The sequence below is a fragment of the Rissa tridactyla genome, chromosome 5, assembly GCF_028500815.1.
Source record: "Rissa tridactyla isolate bRisTri1 chromosome 5, bRisTri1.patW.cur.20221130, whole genome shotgun sequence".
In the NCBI taxonomy this organism is placed as follows: domain Eukaryota; kingdom Metazoa; phylum Chordata; class Aves; order Charadriiformes; family Laridae; genus Rissa; species Rissa tridactyla.
Genome location: NC_071470.1, coordinates 41,046,816 through 41,065,879, shown reverse-complemented (window position 1 = coordinate 41,065,879; position 19,064 = coordinate 41,046,816). Strand labels below are relative to the sequence as shown.

Below are 19,064 nucleotides of genomic sequence, written 5' to 3'. Positions count from 1 at the left end.
GCAGGGGTAGGGTAAGGTGGGCTGGCATGTGTCCCTCGGGGCCTCTGATGCAGGGTGGGGACCCACTCCAGGTGAAGTGCTGATAGCTAAAATCTGGTGAGCGTGGGTGCGTAGGGTGCTCTTTTCTATTCTGCTAGACGCCAGAGCCTGGATTAGATGTTCCAAAAGTTTTTTTTGCCTCCTCTTCCCCATTGCGGGGATGAATCTCCCCATTACTGACTCTCTTAGTGTGGGACAAAATAATGCCCTTCTTCCAAGACACTTTATTTTGTATTTCAGTTTATATGGTGAACTTTAGCTCATTTTAAAGAACATAAATTAGAATTGTGTTAGGTGATGTCAGGTGCATTTAAGAGTTAAATCTTTTATTAGACTAACTTTGTAGCTGAAGAAAATAACCAAATTTTCAGACTTACGATCTTTTTCTCAAGTCTTAAAAAATGTAAGTAATGAGCTCCCTTCGCACTGAAAAATAAGCGAAATATCATTCATTAAGTGCTTTAGCTCAGGAATGTTTTTCAAGGATGTATGGTGGGAACACTGTGTGATTCAAATCTGCTTTTTATAGCTGTTCCCTATATTTTGTGTAGCAACAGAATAACGTGCCTTTGTCACTATAAATGCTTCATCAGAGCTTAGTTCAATGCCAACAAACAGTGGCATTCACACTCTGTTTTCAAAATAATATTTCTTTCCAGCTGCACGCTTTGGGTGATACAGAGTGCTTGTCTGATTTAGAGAGGTTGATCAGCCAGATAGCAGTAACTGATGCCAATGGTATAGTAACAGCAGTAATGTAAGTGCTTGCTTAATCACGTTATAGTTTTGTTTCTGTAATTTTGCTGATAATGTCTGAATTGAGTACTGCTGAAATAACAAGAATATGGGGAAAGTCCTGTATCAGTGAAGGAAGATGTGCGCCTGGAATCATAAAGCATAGCTGCAATTAGTGTCATTCCAGTCTTTGTCAATGCGACTGTCGCAGCTTTTGCACAAATGTTAAAATAATCGGTACTTTGGAGATATGCTCCTAAGCTTTATTTTTATCTATATCTGAGGTGGAGACAAAATGCCTGGTCATACTGATAAGAGGGAAAACTGAGGTTTTTTCCGTCTGTTGTTCTCCACTGCATTTTGAGTATGTTACCTCTTGTCCATGTTCTCAGTTATTTTTCTAGAACCTGTATTATATGCCTAAGTACCATAAGAATGTTGTAGCTCCATTTGCCCTAAGCTGTTTTCTCTAGAAGCCTTTGAATTAGAAGCTAGGCTGAAGGAAAACCAAAATAATTTTTAATTCATTATAACATGTTGAAATTACTTTTGGCACTTATCCCCGGAATAAGTGTTTTTGGAAAGGGAAAACTGAAGGCTTTGTAATTATGTGCATAAATAAAAGATTAAAGTGAATTCTACGTGCATTGACTTGATCTGACGTTCTTTCTAATAGTTTTCAAATTAGTTTGTAGAATACCTTCAGAAAAGAGATTGAGATTTGAACATTGAGTTTTTAAAGTTCTTTTGGATTGCTTGGACCTACACTACTAAATGTGATAGCTGCAGAGCTTGAATGGTTTGTGGTTACCTTTTTTTTCAGAAGATGTTATTCTATTTAACATACCACAAGTTTATTCTATATAACAGAAAGCTGTAGTCATCCTACAAGAAATGAATGCTGTATTAGAAGGTTTTAAGGAATAGAAACTGGCCTTGGGTTTTCTGTAGGTAATTGCTTGACTTGGAATACAATTTATCTTTAGAAAAGGTATGCCACTTTTTTCTGTATAATATTTACTTGTCAGGCCAACTGTATTCACCCTGAGCTCTGCAGCTGTAGCATCCTCACCAGTACAGGAGAGAAGGTGATATCTGGGAAAAGATGTGTTTAACATCCCTCTCCTCCAAATATATCACAGACCAAAAGCTAATTCTTCTCAAAAACATGACAGCTTTGAAGATGAGATGAACAAAACAGTAACTGGTGTGCTGCATGTTCTGTCTAGCAAACTCTAAGTAAAATCTCTTCTGCTGCCATGCAGCAGCAGAGTTTGTCATCGTAGGAAATACATGTTCTGTGGGGAACAGTTTTAGAACAGTTTACTGTCATTTGATCTTTCAGGTGATACATGCCTAAATTTGGGTTTATGGTGTTATTAGTTAGCTGGGTTATGCAAATTCTGTGATGATGCTTCTAAAAGTCGTAGATACTGAACCCTGATTTTTGCCTTTCAGGCTGAAGTTGTGAAGAAAGAAGTGAAGAAAGAGGAGCCAAGCAAAGGAAGGTATGCCTTTCAAGTATTTAAGGTGGTTTTTTTTTTATTTATCTGTACTGTTCATGGAATGCATATCCAAGATTAAGCAGACTGCTGAGCCATCTCTCTAACTAAGCTTGATGAAAAGGCCCGCTGTGAGATCCATCAGCTGTTACCTGCTGTTACTTCTTTCAAGCTTTTGTGTGTTCTGTGTGTGCAGGACGTGTAGTGTATTGCTGTAGAGCTGTAATGTTTGTGATTTCTTTGAAATCTGGGGCTTTCAAAGAACATGAACAAATGGGGTGAAATCCTGTTTTCTGTGTAGTTCATTGAGTTGTTATTGTTTTACTAATTTGGCCAGGATTTTACCATAGGTCCTGGAAAGTATGTTTGGATATACATGTTGGTAAGACAATTTTTTATTGTATTTAACCAGGAAATGATTGCTTTATTTCATCCTACAGTGCTTTCCTCTGTCAGAGCACCTGGCTCTATTGTTTCTGTTTCCAAATGCTAAATATAAACTGAAACTTCCGTGTTTAGCTTATTAACATTAACTTCATGCTGTGGTACAGGTCCCTGAATTGATTTAAAAAAATGTTTAGATGCTGTATTAACAATCAGAACCTAGAAATGAGAAATGGTGGTTTTGGTATGTTCTATTTAAAATTGTTTCATGGACATTGCCTGTAGTAAAATTTCTGTTGAGTAACTATTTGTTGGTTTTAGAGTCTTGATTATTGTTTTCTTTTTTTTAATAAATGGATAGATCATTATAAGAGTTCTTGTTAACAAATACGACGTAAAACATCTTCTGTGACTCAAGTCCATATTTCTGGATAAGTTTTATCATTAAAACAAACAAACAAAAAACTGTGTAATAATGGTCCTAAACTTCAATTTTAAGTAATGCCATTATAGTATCATGGACTATTAACTATATTTTCAAAACCTGTTTCTTTCAAAAGTAAAGTTGGACTTCTAATTTCATGAAACTTCTACTCAGGCCCTAGACAATTTTGGAAGCATTTAGTTTCTAAACTGTCTCCGACTCACACGTCAGTAACGCATAGGTAACATTTTTGATTCCAGATCGGTGGGCTTTAGCTAGTGGTGGTAATTAATCAAAATAACTGACTCTTACATGAATCCCAGCTACTGCCCAGCATCCTGCTGTGGCTCTTGAACAGATGGTAAAACTGACATTTTTCCCTGCGAATAACACTACAAACATTCTCCTTGTCTGAGACAACTGTCTTCTTGTAAGCCTTTGTGACTTGGCTGGTTTTGGGTTTTTTTAAGTTGCATTTCATAAGAAGCAGAAAATATCTTAAATATTATTTTATATATATATATGAAGACCTTCTCACATGTTTCTGGGGAGGGAAGGAGTAGCCAAATTTGGGAAGCAGAAGGGACTGCCCTCTCAGTTGCCTGGGTTGATGAGGTGGTCTTGAAAAAAAACCTTTGGAATGCATCTGGAAGCTTGGTGGTTGTCCAGCCTGGGTAGGTAGTTCATCTAACCTTGCAGCTGAGGTGACTGACGTGCTTATGTGAATGCCTCTGCTCTTTTCAAGGATGCTGATGCGTTTTGTGGGGATCTGTTTTCCTCAGCTAAAACAGAGGAGACTTTACTTGGCCAGGCTAAGAATCAAGGACTATCCTACTACTCCTGACAGCTGAAATACTCATGAGGCACACTTACCCCAAAGCATTTGCAAGTAACCAGTTTAAACTGACTACAGGTCGAAGAAGCCTGTTAAAGATGAGCATGATGTTGGAATGAGCGAGGTTGCTTTTCTTTCGTAAGACTTCAGTCACTGTGAGTTGAGCCGCTCGGGCTCTCCAGGAGATTTCCAGTGTTTTGCGGGGCACTGTTGGGAGCACGCACACTCCATTGCTCCTGCCAGCGCTGCCTGCCAAGCTGCAAAATGCTGTGGGTCTGCCACTTAGCTAGGGGAGGAGTGCCCTGTAGCATGTTGCAAATGTCCATCTGATCCATCGTCATGGCGTGTTACAGCTATGCCAATTTTAAATTGGTGGTGTGAAAGATTTTGAAGCAGAATTTTATCCCTTCTTATCTCTCCTCTCACATTTTGTAGCAGCAGAGGACCAGTCCCCTGGGGTCCAGAGGAAATCTTCAAGATTGCTGTTTTTGTTGTGCTTGCATAGCACAGATGTTAACTGAGTTTGCCTGTTTTCATCTTTCTGTTGATTCCATGTATTGTGTCTTCGTCTTGTTAACCCTCGCATCTGGCCGCTTCAAGACAGCATTTTCATCAGCGCTGAATTCCATTTGATATAGCCTTCCATTTTCTTGCTGACGTCATGCTAGGAGTATTAACAAAATGGCAGCCTTCTCGTCTCTCTTTATTTTCATGAGGGTTTATACAAATGTGCATATTTGTATTTATTCATATACATAGGTTCTGAGAAACCATGGCTCAGGCTGCTCCATTGTGCATAACCACTGATTAATTATGTGTATTTGCTGCTTCTGTGTTTGTTTTGACACTTAGCAAGATTTGTCAGCATTGGTATTTCGGCACCTTTCCATCTAGAGATGCATGAGGTATTGGGATGCTCGTTTTCTCGAGCTTTGTGGGAAAAGGGGTACAGACATCACTATTTTCAGTGCCTCCCAACATCTTCTACGGAGGATTCTTTCAGAGAAGAATAATGCACTTACTGTAACTGAAGTTCTCTGAAAAGCACTGTCCTCTGCATTGTCATCTTGGGCTTTATTATCCTGGGAGCTGACAGTGGGATTATACAGTGAAAACAGAGCCTAGCCAAAAGGAGCCTCTGTGCCTCATGTATTGTGTTCCCTGCTATTGTGCGAGGTCAATGCAGTTTAAAAACAAAGCAACCTCTCCCTCCCCCCAAACCTGAACCAAAAAAAAATGAACAAACTTCAAACTCCTAGCTACTGGAAGAGTTTTCTAGGTTGGTGACTGCAGAGTCTGCTGTCTTCAAACATGAAACTGTGGTAAATCCTTTATACAGGGAGACTGAAGCTTCATTTTTGCTGTATATATGCTTTCACAGTCTGCCTTGCATCAGGGGATCTAAGTTTTAGGAGTTCCATGTCAACGCTGAGGTCACAGGGGCACATCCGTAGTGAATGTACTACCTTGAGAGGTCTGACTACAAATAATGTGATTCAAGGTGTGACAGGCTTGCGGTATTGAGGTGGATTAAACAGAAGCATAAAACTAATCACCTATTCGGCTCAATATTTTTAACCATTTTAACACTGATAGGCTAGATTTCCAAATGCTAAGCACTAATGCATCAGGAAAACCCCCACCATTGGCGTCAAGAGGTTACTGGTAACTGTAGAATTCTCAACATAGTTTGATTTCTTCTGTTTTTTTTAAATGCATTTAGCTCTGGCTTGAAAAAATATCCAGAGGGATCAGGAGTGGTGCAAACAGCAGCTGCTAATCCTCCAGTAGAGCCTAGTGTGGCAAAGAAAGGACCCATTTCCATCTCAAATGTCAAAGACGAGATGTCAGCAGTACAGATAGAGCCCTCTGAGTCCCATCTTGAAAGAGCAGTAAGGGAGTCTGCTCCAAGACTGGCAGAAGCATCTGTGGAGAAAGTGGACGTTGGAGTTGAAGCTACTGTGGCATCTATCAAATCTGCTGATATCAAATCATCTGAAGCAAAGTCAGAAAAGATGCTGCTGCCGCCTTCCGGTGTGGAGAAAGAAGAGGCAGTTAAAGATAATATTGAACCAGACCTGTTTGAATTTACTGTTGTATCTGCCTCAGAGAAGGAAGTTAAAGCCGAAGAGTTGTCTGCTTCTGCCACTGAACCACCAGAAGAACTGTCCGATGTGGGCAAGGCTGAAGATGTCCCATCAGATTGTACTGCGAAGCTGGCAGCAGGGGAATCGACAGGGGCTGTCCCTGAAGCGGTGCCCCCTGATTCTGATGCAGCTTCACTGGAGATGGTGTCATCTGTTGTCACACACACAAGCAACAACTTGGATGCTCCTGAAAAAAATCCTGTTTCTGATGCTGTGAAAATGGAACATGAGATGCCTGTAGCTCAGACAGCAGAGAAGAAACCTGTACTTAAAACTGGAGTGACCATGGAGAAAAAACTGGATGCAGCTGGAGCAGCCACAGAGGTGAAACCAGAAGAGTCTGTGCTCAAAGTTGGAAGAACTTCAGAGGAGAACCCTGAAAAGTTTTTGGTTAAGACTGGGGCAGAGACAGAGAAGAAACTTGAAAAATCTGTGGGCAAGGTTGGTGCTGCTGTGGAAAATGCTGCAAATGCTGTCAATGAAAATAATGAGGGAAGTTTAATCAAAGCATACCAGAATAAAGGAACAGGACCAGCAAAAACTGATGAAACCTGCAAAGCAGTTACATTAAGCTCTTCTTTATCTGTCAAGGAATCTTCATCTGTTGGTAAAACGATTTTAAAGGCAATGGTGTCTCTTCCGGATATATCAAAGTCAAGGGTTCCAGTACGGAGAAATGAGCCTTCCGTGTGCCAAGGAGGGGAGCAGAAAGCTCCCTCGAAACCTGAGACCCGTGGCCAAACAGTGGTGGTGAAGAAAATCACATCAAAAGAAGAGTGTCATCCACAACCTGATAGCAGCCAATCAAGCCTGGGAGATGGCAGCAGCAAATGTAAAGTGAGCAGAAGTTCTGTTGTTGATGGAAAGGGAGGCAATGGGAGGAATTCATCTCAGCAAGAGAAGGACTCACGAGTGGAATCTAGGGGTAGTTCAAAACAGTCTCAAGAGGGAGAGAGTAGATCATCCAGCATGAAGAAAGAAAACAGCAGCAATAAGGTGAGGAGGGCAGGAAGGCTGGTTCAGTGTGCCTGATCAGTAACTAACTCCATGCTTCTCTCAGATGTTGAGTATGGGACAATGAGATTATGTTCCCCTTCCCTTTTCCGTAAACCACTGAGCTGGTTTGGGCCAACAGACAAGTTGGAATAGTGAGATGGCGGGCAACCAGTTGCTTTTAGATGCAGTGTGTGCAACGCAAGTATGTAACTGGTTTGAAAATGGTACTTGGAAAAAAATGCAGGAAGGTATTTTTGAAGCGAATCTTTGAGTGTGATAACTTTATGTTCTTGGATTAGTTCTGAATGGGAATTAATAAGCTTTCTGTCCTTTTGTGAGCTGATATTTGCTTTGTCAAGTCCTGCACAGACACTGGTTACTGTAAAGAGGCTACTAAGTGAGGTATTACCTGTGACTTGTTGCTAGAGACTGTATGCCTGGACTCTACTACTGATGCTGGCTTAGTTCTGTATTTGCCAAGTATGTGATCAGAAGCAGCAATCTGGACTACTTAAAGTTCATTAAGGGAAAAAAAGCTGGATTTTTTTTTTCTTGTGGACAAGTTAGTTGGTTTAACTGATTTCATGTGAACTTTTGTCTAATTTTTCAGGCTTCTGTTGGCGGCAATACTAAAACTTCAAAAAGTGACACCTGCAGCAGTCCAAAACAAAAGGAGGTAAGGATATAACCACAACTGAACTTGAAGTACAGATTATCTCGAAAGTGTGTGTGTACTAAGAATCTTTAGCATCCTTCCATAGGGAATTTTTTGTATTACTAGTTCTTACAGACTATGGGCATAAAGCTGTAAAGTCAAGACATCTGGAAGAGAAACTTAATTCAAGAAGTGAGTGTTAAAAAGAGGTATTTTTTGGTCTCTGATGTTACTTGTTTGAGAAAGAATTAATTGGATCCCTAATTGCCTGCGTGAGATCTTTATTTGTCATCACACTTGTGAGAAGAGAAAGAAAGGCTGAAGTCTTCTAAATCTTCAAAAATTATTTTGTAAAACAGGAGGTCGTCAGAACATTTCCATCTATGGTACCTCTTCCATGCAAAGTTATTCCCAGTGCATTGTTCTGTAAAAGCAAGGATTACTGGACAATTTCGGTTCATGTTGGTTTGAAGAGGAGCTTGGGAGCATATAGGCTGAACTGCTCAGTCTGCATGTTTACAGGAGGGTGAAAAGAGATACCCTCTCTCTCTCAGATAGCTTAGGCTTTGGGAAAGAAAAGTAGAAAGAAGGTAATAAAAATCCATATTGATGAGTTTGTAGAAGTAGCATTACAGGATCAAATCAAAGATCTACCACGTAAGTAGGTGGGCCCTTATGGAAAAAGGGTTTTCTGAGATAAAGCTGGAGACCTGAAAGCTTATATTAATCTTAATCCATACGAACTTCTTGCATCACCAGCACAGTGTGTTTGTGTTAATCCCCAAGAGGAAATTCTGCACCCTTTGAAAAAAGGTTTTGTAATGGCAGTTATTTTTTACTGCGTTGTTCTTCACTGTTATACAGCTGCTAAGAACCAAGATCTGTGTTCTCCTTTTCATGTAAGAAAGAATACAGTAACATTTGATTTCAGTGGAAATAAAACCAAATATTTTCACAGAATCACAGAATGGTTCGAGTTGGAAGGGACCTTAAACAGCATCTAGTTCCAACCCCCTGCCATGGGCAGGGACACCTCCCACTAGGTCAGGCTGCTCAAAGCCTCATCCAGCCTGGCCTTGAACACCTCCAGGGATGTGGCATTGACAACTTCCCTGGGCAACCTGTTCCAGTGCCTCACCACCCTTACGGTAAAGAATTTCTTCCTGATATCCAATCTAAATCTACCCGCTTTCAGTTTGAAGCCATTACCCCGTGTCCTATCATAACACTCCCTAATAAAGAGTCCCTCCCCATCCTTCCTGTAGGCTCCCTTTAGGTACTGGAAGGCTGCTATAAGGTCTCCTTGGAGCCTTCTCTTCTCCAGGCTGAACAACCCCAACTCTCTCAGCCTGTCATCATAGCATAGGTGCTCCAGCCCTCTGATCATCTTTGTGGCCCTCTGCTGGACTCGTTCCAACAGGTCCATGTCCTTCTTGTGGCAGAATCACTTCCCTTGATCTACTGACCACGCTTCTTTTAATGTGGCCCAGGATGTGGTTGGCTTTCTAGGCTGCAGTTGCGCATTGCCTGCTCATGTTGAGCTTCTCATCCACCAGCACCCCCAAGTCCTTCTCCTTAGGGTGGCTCTCAAGCCATTCTCCACCCAACCTGTATTTGTGCCTGGGATTGCCACGACCCAGGTGCAGGACTTTGCACTTGGCCTGGTTGAACTTCATGAGGTTCACACAGGCCCACCTCTCTAGCCTGTCAAGGTCCCTCTGGATGGCATCCTTTCCCTACAGCATGTCGACTGTGCCATACAGCTTGGTGTCGTCAGCAAACTTGCTGAGGGTGCACGGTGCACTCGATTTCACTGTCCATGTCACCAACAAAGATGTTAAACAGCACTGGTCCCAGTACTGACCCCTGAGGAACGCCACTCATTGCCAGTTTCCATGTGGACATTGAGCCATTGACTGCATTGAGTGCGGCCATCTAGCCAGTTCCTTATCCACCAAGTGGTCCATCCATCAAACCCATGCTTTTCCAATTTAGAGGCCATGCGGGACAGTGTTGAATGCTTTGCATAAGTCCAAGTAGATGATGTCAGTTGCTCTCCCATTATCTACCAATGCTGTGGCAACATCATAGAAGGCCACCAAATTTGTCAGGCACGATTTGCCTTTGGTGAAGCCATGTTGGCTGTCACCAATCATCTCCTTATTTTCTATGTGCCTTAGCAGAGTTTCCAGGAGGATCTGCTCCATGATCTTGCCAGGCACAGAGGTGAAACTGACCAGCCTGTAGTTCCCTGGGTCATCCTCTTTTCCCTTTTGGAAAATGGGGGTTATGTTTCCCCTTTTCTTCACCAGACTGCCATGACTTTTCAAATATAACGGAAAGTGGCTTGGTGACTTCACCTGCCAGCTCCCTCAGGACCTGTGGATGGATTTCATCTGGTCCCATGGACTTATGCACCTTCAGGTTCCTCAGATGGTCCCGAACCTGATCTTCTCCTACAGTGGGCGGTTCTTCATTCTCATAGACTTTGCCTTTGCATCCTGAAACTTGGGTGGTGTGATTGGAGCCCTTGCCAGCGAAGACCGAGGCGAAAAAGTCATTCAGCACCTCAGCCTTCTCCATATCCTGGCTGACCAGGTCTCCTGTCTCCTTCCTGAGAGGGCCCACATCTTCCCTAGTCTTGCCTTTACCCCTGATGTACTTACAGAAGTTTTTCTTGTTATCCTTGATGCCCCTAGCCAGATTTTATTCTATCTGGGCTTTAGCTTGCCTAATCTGGTTCCTGGTCGCTCAGACAGTTTCTCTGTACTCCATCCAGTCAATCTGTCCTTGCTTCCACCCTTTGTAGGCCTCCTTTTTGCTTTTGAGCTTGTCCAGGAGCTCTTTATTAATCCATGCAGGCCTCCTGGCATTTTTGCTTGACTTCTTCATTCTTGGGATGCACTGCTCCTGAGCTTGGAGGAGGTGATCCTTGAATATTAACCAGCTCTCTTGGGCCCCTCTTCCCTCCAGTACTTTTTCCCATGTTGCCTTGCCAAGCAGGTCCCTCAAGAGGCCAAAGTCTGCTCTCTTGAAGTCCAGGGTAGTGAGCTTGCTGCGTGCTCTCCTTGCTGCCTGAAGGATCTTGAATTCAACCATTTCATGATCACTGCAGCCAAGGCTACCCTTGAGCTTAAGACTCACCACCAGCCCCTCCTTGTTGGTAAGGACAAAGTCCAGCATAGTTCCTCTCCGTGTTGGCTCGTCTACCATTTGAAGAAAAAAGTTGTCATCAGCACATTCCAAGAACTTCCTGGATTTCTTGTGCCCCTCTGTGTTGTTCTTCCAACAGATATCAGGGTAGTTGAAGTCCCCCATGATGACCAGGGTCTGTGAATGTGATGCCGCTCCTATCTGTCTGTGGAGGGCCTCATCCGCTCTGTCGTCCTTATCATGTGGCCTGTAGCAAACCCCTACTGAGATGTCCCCTTGCCCCTGTATTCCCTTTAATCTTGACCCATAAGCTCTCTGTTGGGTCTGCATCCATCCCCAGGTGGAACTCCATGGACTCCGGCTGTTCATTGACATAGAGGGCAACACCCCCTCCTCGTCTTCCCAGCCTGTCCTTCCTGAAGAGTCGGTATCCGTCCATTCCAACGCTCCAATCATAAGAGCCGTCCCACCATGTCTCTGTGATGCCAATAAGATCGTAGTCCTGGAGGTGTGCGCACATCTCCAACTCTTGCTTATTTCCCATGCTGCGTGCATTTGTGTAAAGGCATTTCAGCTGGGCGCCCAATGAAGCTGTCTCACTGGTTGGAATGTTCGCTTTTCCTTCATGCTGCTCTTCAGGTGGTCTTCCTCTGGGGTGTTTTATCTGTGACTCCCCGGTTCCTATCTCCTCAGGGGCCCCTGGCTCGTCCCCATAAGACTTCGAGTTTGCTGCAGCGTACCTAGCACATCTCAGAGCAACAGGTTGAGGGCCTTCACTAGAAAACCACCCCTCTAACCTTGGAGCATCGACCCTTGGCTTGTCACAAGCAATCCGGGTAGCATCCCCCTCCCCCAATGAGCCTAGTTTAAAGCCTGGTTTTCTTTCTTTGTGTTCACTGTGCCCACCTTGTGTTAAATATTCCTTAAGTTGCTGCATCAGAATGTGTCTGGAAGCACACATTATTCCTACTATTTGTTAGCTTTTTAAAAAGGAAAGGGAAGAGGAGGCATGTAGCCTTTGAATTTCAGATTACTTTTTCTACTGGAGGACTGTTTTTAGTAATTCTTAGCTGCAGTCTTACTCTCTAACAGATGATGTTTCATCTTGGTTTGGCCTTCAAGTTCTGCTTTGACAGGTTTTTTTGGATTTTTTTTTTTCACTCTTCCTGTGCTAGGTACAGAGCAGTATTTGATGGTAGGATGGAATATTTTGCAAAAAACACCAAAATAATCAGAATTGTTAATTGAAAAAATTGGATACGTAATTTGGGGTGCAGTGGATATTTGGTTGTGTTTTAATGTTTACAATTAATTTATTAATTGACTTAAGTACTCATCCACCTTATCCTACCATCCTGATTATAAAAGCATAGCTGTTTTGCAGTGGAAAAAAGTATAATAATCTGTTCCAAAAACGTGACTGCTGTCTATTCAAATAACCTAAAAATAATTCAACTTAATTAACTATTTTATTAAATTCAACATTTATCCATATATCCTTCTTCAGATGTTCATTACATATGACATTAAATTGCTGGTAGGTTTTTCCAGTGGTCCTAGAATAAATTGTGTGAGCCCTGACGGAAGCTGGCATGGTCAGACTGCAGGGTAGGAGGAGTTTTAGATGCAAGACGTGCACCAGTAAGAGCATGCCACTGAGTGAGGAGGAATGGAAAGGGTTATCTTAAAGATACAAATGCAGTAAGGCATTCGACAGAAAGCTGGAGCTTGCGTCCTGGTCCCTAATGAAATATGGCTGTCACAGGAGGAGCAGCAGGTCTGATAGAGCATCTGTGGGGCTAGTCAGGTCTTAAGAGAATGGAGAAAATTGTCTTCTTGTACGTGTTTGTTATAGAGAAACAAAGGGAGGTTCCAGTACTGGGAGCCCTTTCCTGGGCCGAAGCATAGGGCCATCGGGGAACCTCTTGGAAACAGATGTTTGTTAAGAGATTGAAACCAACAAGGCAAGATAAAACAGTTTGTAGTCATCAGGACACGAATGACTGCTGCACCGCAGCATCTAATGTAGTCTCCTGTTCTGTAGCAGCAGCCAACAGCATATGCTTAGGGAAGAGAATGAGGTATGACACAAGATAATATTTTTGAAGAATACTCTGGAGCTATTCAGATTTTCAGTAGTCTTCCTGCAAGTGAGTACAAAAATATACATGAGTATTCAGGGCATCGGCTCAGTTCTTATAATAGACATAAAATTTTGTCTGTTCATCAGCTGTGTTTTTGAAAAATTATTTGGGTTTCTGAATTAAATCTGCTTACTTAACACAAATGCTGATAATGAAAATTCTTCCACATGAGACTGAAGGCCTGAAAATTTTTTTCTACCCTTAAGTCAAGTTGCTTTTTTCTTTTTTCCCTTCAGCCAGCTTCAGCTTGTGAATATTTTTCATTAGGCATTCTGTGGATGGAGGTGTTTGTGTCACTGGGTGAATGTTAAACTTTGTTATATTCACATCTTTACACGTCTTAGGAAGAAGAGCTGTTTCCATTTAACTTGGATGAATTTGTTACTGTGGATGAGGTCGTAGAGGAAATCGAGTCTCCTGTTAAAACATGTCGAAATCCACTGAGGGGAAAGAGGAAAGACGGTGCTAAAAACAACTCCTTTTCTGAGCCTAGTTCCAAGAGAAGGAAAGGGAAGAGCTCCGTGGCATGCATTACTGAAAGTGAACTGTCTTTTGTCACTTTGGATGAAATCGGTGAGGAGGAGGATGTGACTGCACAGCTAATGGGAGTTGCTAATTTAGAAGCACTCAGTGACCCGCAGGGCCTGGTCGTAGTGGATGAAGTGATTGAAGAGGAAGAACTTACGTCAGAAACAGTAAAGGATCCACAGTCACTTGTTACTTTGGATGAGATATCTGAACAGGAGGACCTTAGTTCTCATAAAGACATCCCTAGGTCAGTTTTTGAGGAGCAGGATTTGAAAGCTGAACCCTTGGTAACTGTAGATGAAATTGGCGAAGTAGAAGAGCTGCCTCTGAACGAGCCTACAGACTTGAATATTGAGGATGTGCTGAAACAGAAGGAGGATGATAAAGCGACTGCTGAGGATATTGGAGATTGTGCTTCTTCTCAGGTGCCTGATGATCCCAGTGCTTTAGTGACAGTAGATGAAATACAAGAGGACAATGAAGATAACCCTCTAGTGACTTTGGATGAAGTTAACGAAGATGAAGATGATTTTCTGGCTGATTTCAATCGTCTAAAAGAGGAGCTAAACTTTGTTACGGTAGATGAAGTTGGAGAGGAGGATGAGGAAGAAGAAAATGCTTTCCCAGGGAAAAATCTGAATGGGAATGAAGACGATGAAGATATTGTTGCTGTTGCAGGACCGGAAGAAAAAGAAATTGCTGCCGTTGCAGGATCAGAAGAGGAGGATATTGTTGCTGTTGCAGGACCAGAAGAAATGGAAATTCTAGGAGATGTGAGTCCAGAAGAAGAAATTACTTCAACTTCAAAGTCAAAAGGTAAGGAACCTATAGAAAATAAGATGCTTGTATCAGTGCCACACACAAAGAGATCCTTGCGGCAAACACGGGAAACTGAAAATCCCCAAATCTTTGACAAAGTTAATGAAAGAGGTTCTGGGAAAAAAAACAGAGACACAGTGAGCAGCAGCCTGAAGGTATTTTATTAATGTATTTTACAATGCATCTTTCTTTTGATGTAAAATTAAGTGGCATGTTGATTTAAAGTGTTCATTTGGTGTTGATGGCTAAAATTAGGGAAAATAGTTTCTTTTCTTGCCTTTAACGCAAGGCCTGGCAAACTGCCTAACACTGTACAGATTATTTATAGCTTTCAATTATGGGGACAAACTTTAAAACAGGTGGATCAAATGAAATAGACACACAGATGCAAAGTTGTAACAGCTTCCAAGCTGAATCTAGAGGAAAAAATGTTGAATGACATCTGTAGCATGGAATTAGCAAAGGGTCAAGAAAGTCTAAGACAGCAAAGTAGGGAGAGCTATATATAACCAACACACGAGAAGAGTTTGGGCCAAAGCGTGGGCGAAGGCTCTGTGTGATGCAGTCCGCTAGTCTCGAGTTTTCTTTCTGTCTCTGCTGATGTAGCTGAACACTGACATAGCACCTTTTGTTCTCATGTTTTGGAAAAGCTTTTCTCTGGTTTCACTCTGATTGCGCATCAGAGGCAACCTGAGTAGTGCAGATATGGAGGAGCTGCAGCAGCAGCAATCTTGCTTAAAACAGAGTATTTTGAACTTCAGTTTCTATAAGCAGTAGAAAAGGAATTAGTTGACTCTGTACACCCCCAAAAATATTTAAATGTTATATATTGTTTTAATCTTGTTAACATTATAGAACATAAGCTTATCTGTGATTAACAAAAGCATTTACTGAAAATGCAAAATATTTTCCTTGTTCTGTTAGAAAGTTAGCTGTAAAAAGGCCTCTTAAAATATCCAAGCCCTTGAGTTGATTTCTCATCTAACTGGTAGGGACAAATTATAATAAATGTATTTGATACACAGTAAACAAATTATTTTAATTCCTCTCTGTAGAGTAAAAACCTCAGGCAAAAGAGGTAGGCTTAGGAAAAGTCTACTTCCTGAGTTCGAGAAGCGGTACAAGAAAACTGGGAAGGAGAGGGTAAATCAAGTAGAACCATGTTGCTCAAGTCTTAAAATCTGATTCCAGCAGCAAAATAGGAAACAGTTTATTGATTGCCTGTGGCCAACAGTTCAAAGGCTGACAGCCAGACTGTGGCTGGTAAAGAGCCACGTGGCAAATCTGAAACTTTGTGTGTTGTTGACATGGTGAGATACTCACAATCTGCTGAAACATCTAGGGGATGCAAGAGTGCTGCGGTTTGTTGTGTTCCTTCAACAGCTTCCTTTCGTTATTAAGGGAAAGGATTTATTGTGTTAACCTTGTTTAGGACGTACTGGTATCTAGATTATTTGAACATAGAATTAAAAAGAAAACAAGTATTTTTGATGTGCACCTGCCAGTTGGAGTACTTGGATAGTCTAAAAAACAAGCACCTTGTTTATCTTGTAATAGAGGAGATTCTGTTAAACTCCTTGTCTCCAGAAAAATCTTAAAATGTTGATTTTCATCTTTCCTTAGAGCTGGTTAATTCAATAACATATTTAATAGGCTTTCACTGGTTCTGTAACTAAGCTAAATACCGCTGTTGGACCTCAAGTTACATGGATTCAAGAAAGCTTGGAAACTTTTATTATGAAGGAATTGAGAGTTTAGTGATCATAATCACAAACTTGATTTGAAGCTGCTACTAAGAGCTGTAGAGGAAGGCAGCTGAGTGCGGCGGCGGTACCTCTGTGATGTGTGCTGTGTGGTCAAGAGTGCTTTTGGAGTCATTAGAAGTCTTGCCTGCAGGATCGATGTCAGGAGTTCCTGAAAATTGCTCTATGGAAAGACCAAACCAAATAGTGTAGAAAACAGCAAGACCTGTACATGTGGTGTTTGTTTCAAGCAGTAACAGGGCATTACAGGTGGATATAGAATACCTTTAAACTAGTGGATACCTTTGTTTAATATACATTATGGCTTCCAGTAGATCAGCTGGGATCAGGAGATAAAGAACCAGAGTCTAAGCGGAAGAAGGTGGCTTCTTCAGATGTATCAAAGACACAGAGCACTCCAAAAGGTGAGACCAAAGAAACCCACCTCAAATGCTCCATACTTGTTTTGCTGGAGGACAGCTTTCTTGCTCGTTTGAAAATGCCTCCTTTGCCTCATTACCACATTTAACTTTGAAGTCATGGCCCATAACCTCTGTTTTTATCTCTGCTCCTACAAATGCATGTTTAACAAGTTTCTGCTGTTGGCTGAATAGCAGCAGTAAAATGGAAGGTTCTTTTTTCCTAAAATTTACAAATATAGGCTAATTTATTTATAATTAGCACAGTGCAGTGTTAATTTCTACTTACTGTTCTAATCCTGTTACGAGGTTTATTACCTACTTTCAATGTATAGGAACGAGGGAACTGCTTACATCGTTTAAAAAATGCACCTGCGCATGTGTGTATATATAAATATCGATTTACCAAGATCCTCATCTAAAATACTTTTCTGTAAAACTGCTGTTAACGCTTGAACTGCAGAAGAAGTTGCTAGGAAAATATGGATCCTTGCCTGATGGCTTGTGTAATGTTCTTTGTGACAGAAAATGCTTGCATAACACACTGCAGGACAGAGGTTAAACTTGGCAAGTGAGTTGCATATAGAATACTTTTAAGGTCAAAAGACGCTGAGGTAGCTGCAGTGAGCTTCAGATCCAGAAGGTCAGTTGTTCTATTCGCAGAAAAGAATGTGTCCTCCTCTGTTTATTGAAATGGGGCAGGTGACCAACTCGGAGTACAATTCTAATTTTTTGAATACTGAAAAAAATTAACTGACTTCCCTCCAGTAATAACAGATTCCACAGGTTTGGCTAAGGGAATTTAAAGCTGTGGTTTTTTTAATGGAATGTTTTAAAGTTGTGTTTTGTTGATGTTAGTGTTGTGTGCTGTCTCTTCAGATTTGGATTACCTAGTTCCAAAGGCTGGCTTTTTCTGTCAGATCTGCTCGCTGTTCTACGCAGATGAAACATCTGTGAAAAATCACTGCAAGACACCGCTTCATCAGCAGAACATGGAGGTAATGCTGAAGCTTTTCCATATACACGGGTGAAACAAAGATCGTTCTAAAAATGTTTGCTTTAACGAGTGCTAACAATTTTGTAGTGGCATAGGGAGCTCATATTAATACTTGAGGGCTTTTAAGTTTTAAACTCAGATGCAGATATTGTTTAATTAACTCAAGCTCATCACCTACATAAAACCTTCCTTACCTAGGAGGGCGTGGGGATAACTGTTGGCTTCCCTCCATTTTTAAGAAGTGCAATGTTGTGTCAGAAAGCATGATTTTGTCAGATTTCCTGGCTTGCTGAAACTGCAGGCTGGCTAAAATATCTTGCAGATATAAAATGACCAAAAGGTCCGTTTGGCAGCCAGAAAACCGAAGTTTGGGGTCAAAACTGCCCCCTCCCCTCAGCAGTACGTCTCTCTGGTGCACCTGGCTGTCAGGGACACAGCGTGTACCCAGCTGGGGGAAGAGGCAGCCCCTTCCTGTGGTCATGTGAGGGGTAGAAAACTGGGAAGATATTTATCAATGTAGACTTTTGTAGGGTGGGTGTAATGAACACACAGCCCATGGTGAATATTGAATAACTGTTTTATATTTCATGACCAGACACAGGTGCCTGTCATCATGTGAACTCCTGATACCTAATATTTTGACACATTCCTCTGAGGAGCTTCACCACTTGGTGACTCCGTGCGTGTCAGTTTGTGAGCAAAACTTTTGAGTGTTTTTTGGTATGGATCACACAGTACCAGTGTCAGTAGTAGGCTGACTTTTGGCCAATGTGTTTATGAAACCTGCACTGTTTTTAGAGCGTGATCTTTTTGTGGAATGAGGAATAATATAGCGCTATCTTTTCATTGTCTACCCTTATTTCTGTAGAAGTTCATGGCCAAGCAGAAGGATGTGCATAACGATGGGGAAGAGCAGAGTTCAAGGTGATCGGAGGAAAGAAGATTTCTTTCAGTGAACTAAACTTAGGGTCCAGTCAATTTTGTGTATTTTGTTCTGATTTAATTTGTAATCTTGTTTCAGAAACAAGCATTCATGTTGTACAAATTTGAGCTCAGTATAGACATTAAAAAAACAAACACGCGTATGGTGGCTTTGATTTGTATATTAAATCATCAGACTTGGAAAAGACTTCTTTTACAAGTGTTGACATGAAATAAATGTTCTTACTGTATAGTTAACACTAGGGGATTGTGTTTGGTGTGATTTATTGTGTTCTGTTAACTCTGGATCACAGTAGAGACTACGAGGGAATTCATTCCAGGATCTCTCCCTGGTGCCTGTGTACAGAGCTCTCAGCAGGTGAAATTTCACATGCCACATATGCTCTGTACTGCCCCAAAGCAGGTGACTCTCGTGGTAAAGACTTCGGTGATCTTGTGGATTGTTACGCTCCCTTGAGCCTTCTTTTTCCTGTGGCCTGTGAAGTCTCATGATAGTCTCAGGAAGATAAAATCGAGGCCATCAGGGGGAGCAAAGCCTGTCCCAGCACTGCGTTAGCGTGCCTGTCCTTACAGCAGTCAGCCAGGGAGGTCACTGTCCCTTGC

General features: G+C 41.7%; 1 protein-coding gene across 3 annotated transcripts in view; it reads left to right on the top strand.

The window, feature by feature from the left end:
* The window catches only part of ZNF638 (zinc finger protein 638), a 68,779-nt gene extending 50,076 nt beyond the window's left edge, over positions 1–18,703 (top strand). Inside the window, exons 20-27 of one of the 3 annotated variants that reach the window (XR_008466692.1) lie at positions 2,233–2,282; positions 5,643–7,062; positions 7,673–7,738; positions 13,359–14,358; positions 16,436–16,528; positions 17,402–17,520; positions 18,115–18,198; positions 18,388–18,703. Coding sequence is in view for 2 of the 3 variants with exons in the window: in XM_054203455.1 (XP_054059430.1) it covers positions 2,233–2,282; positions 5,643–7,062; positions 7,673–7,738; positions 13,359–14,358; positions 16,436–16,528; positions 17,402–17,520; positions 18,388–18,447 (2,808 nt within the window). In the remaining variant the exon portion in view is untranslated. The remainder of the gene's footprint in view (positions 1–2,232; positions 2,283–5,642; positions 7,063–7,672; positions 7,739–13,358; positions 14,359–16,435; positions 16,529–17,401; positions 17,521–18,114; positions 18,199–18,387) is intronic. The other 2 variants (XM_054203456.1, XM_054203455.1) reach the window with 2 other exon arrangements.
* The last annotated feature ends 361 nt before the right edge of the window (positions 18,704–19,064 follow it).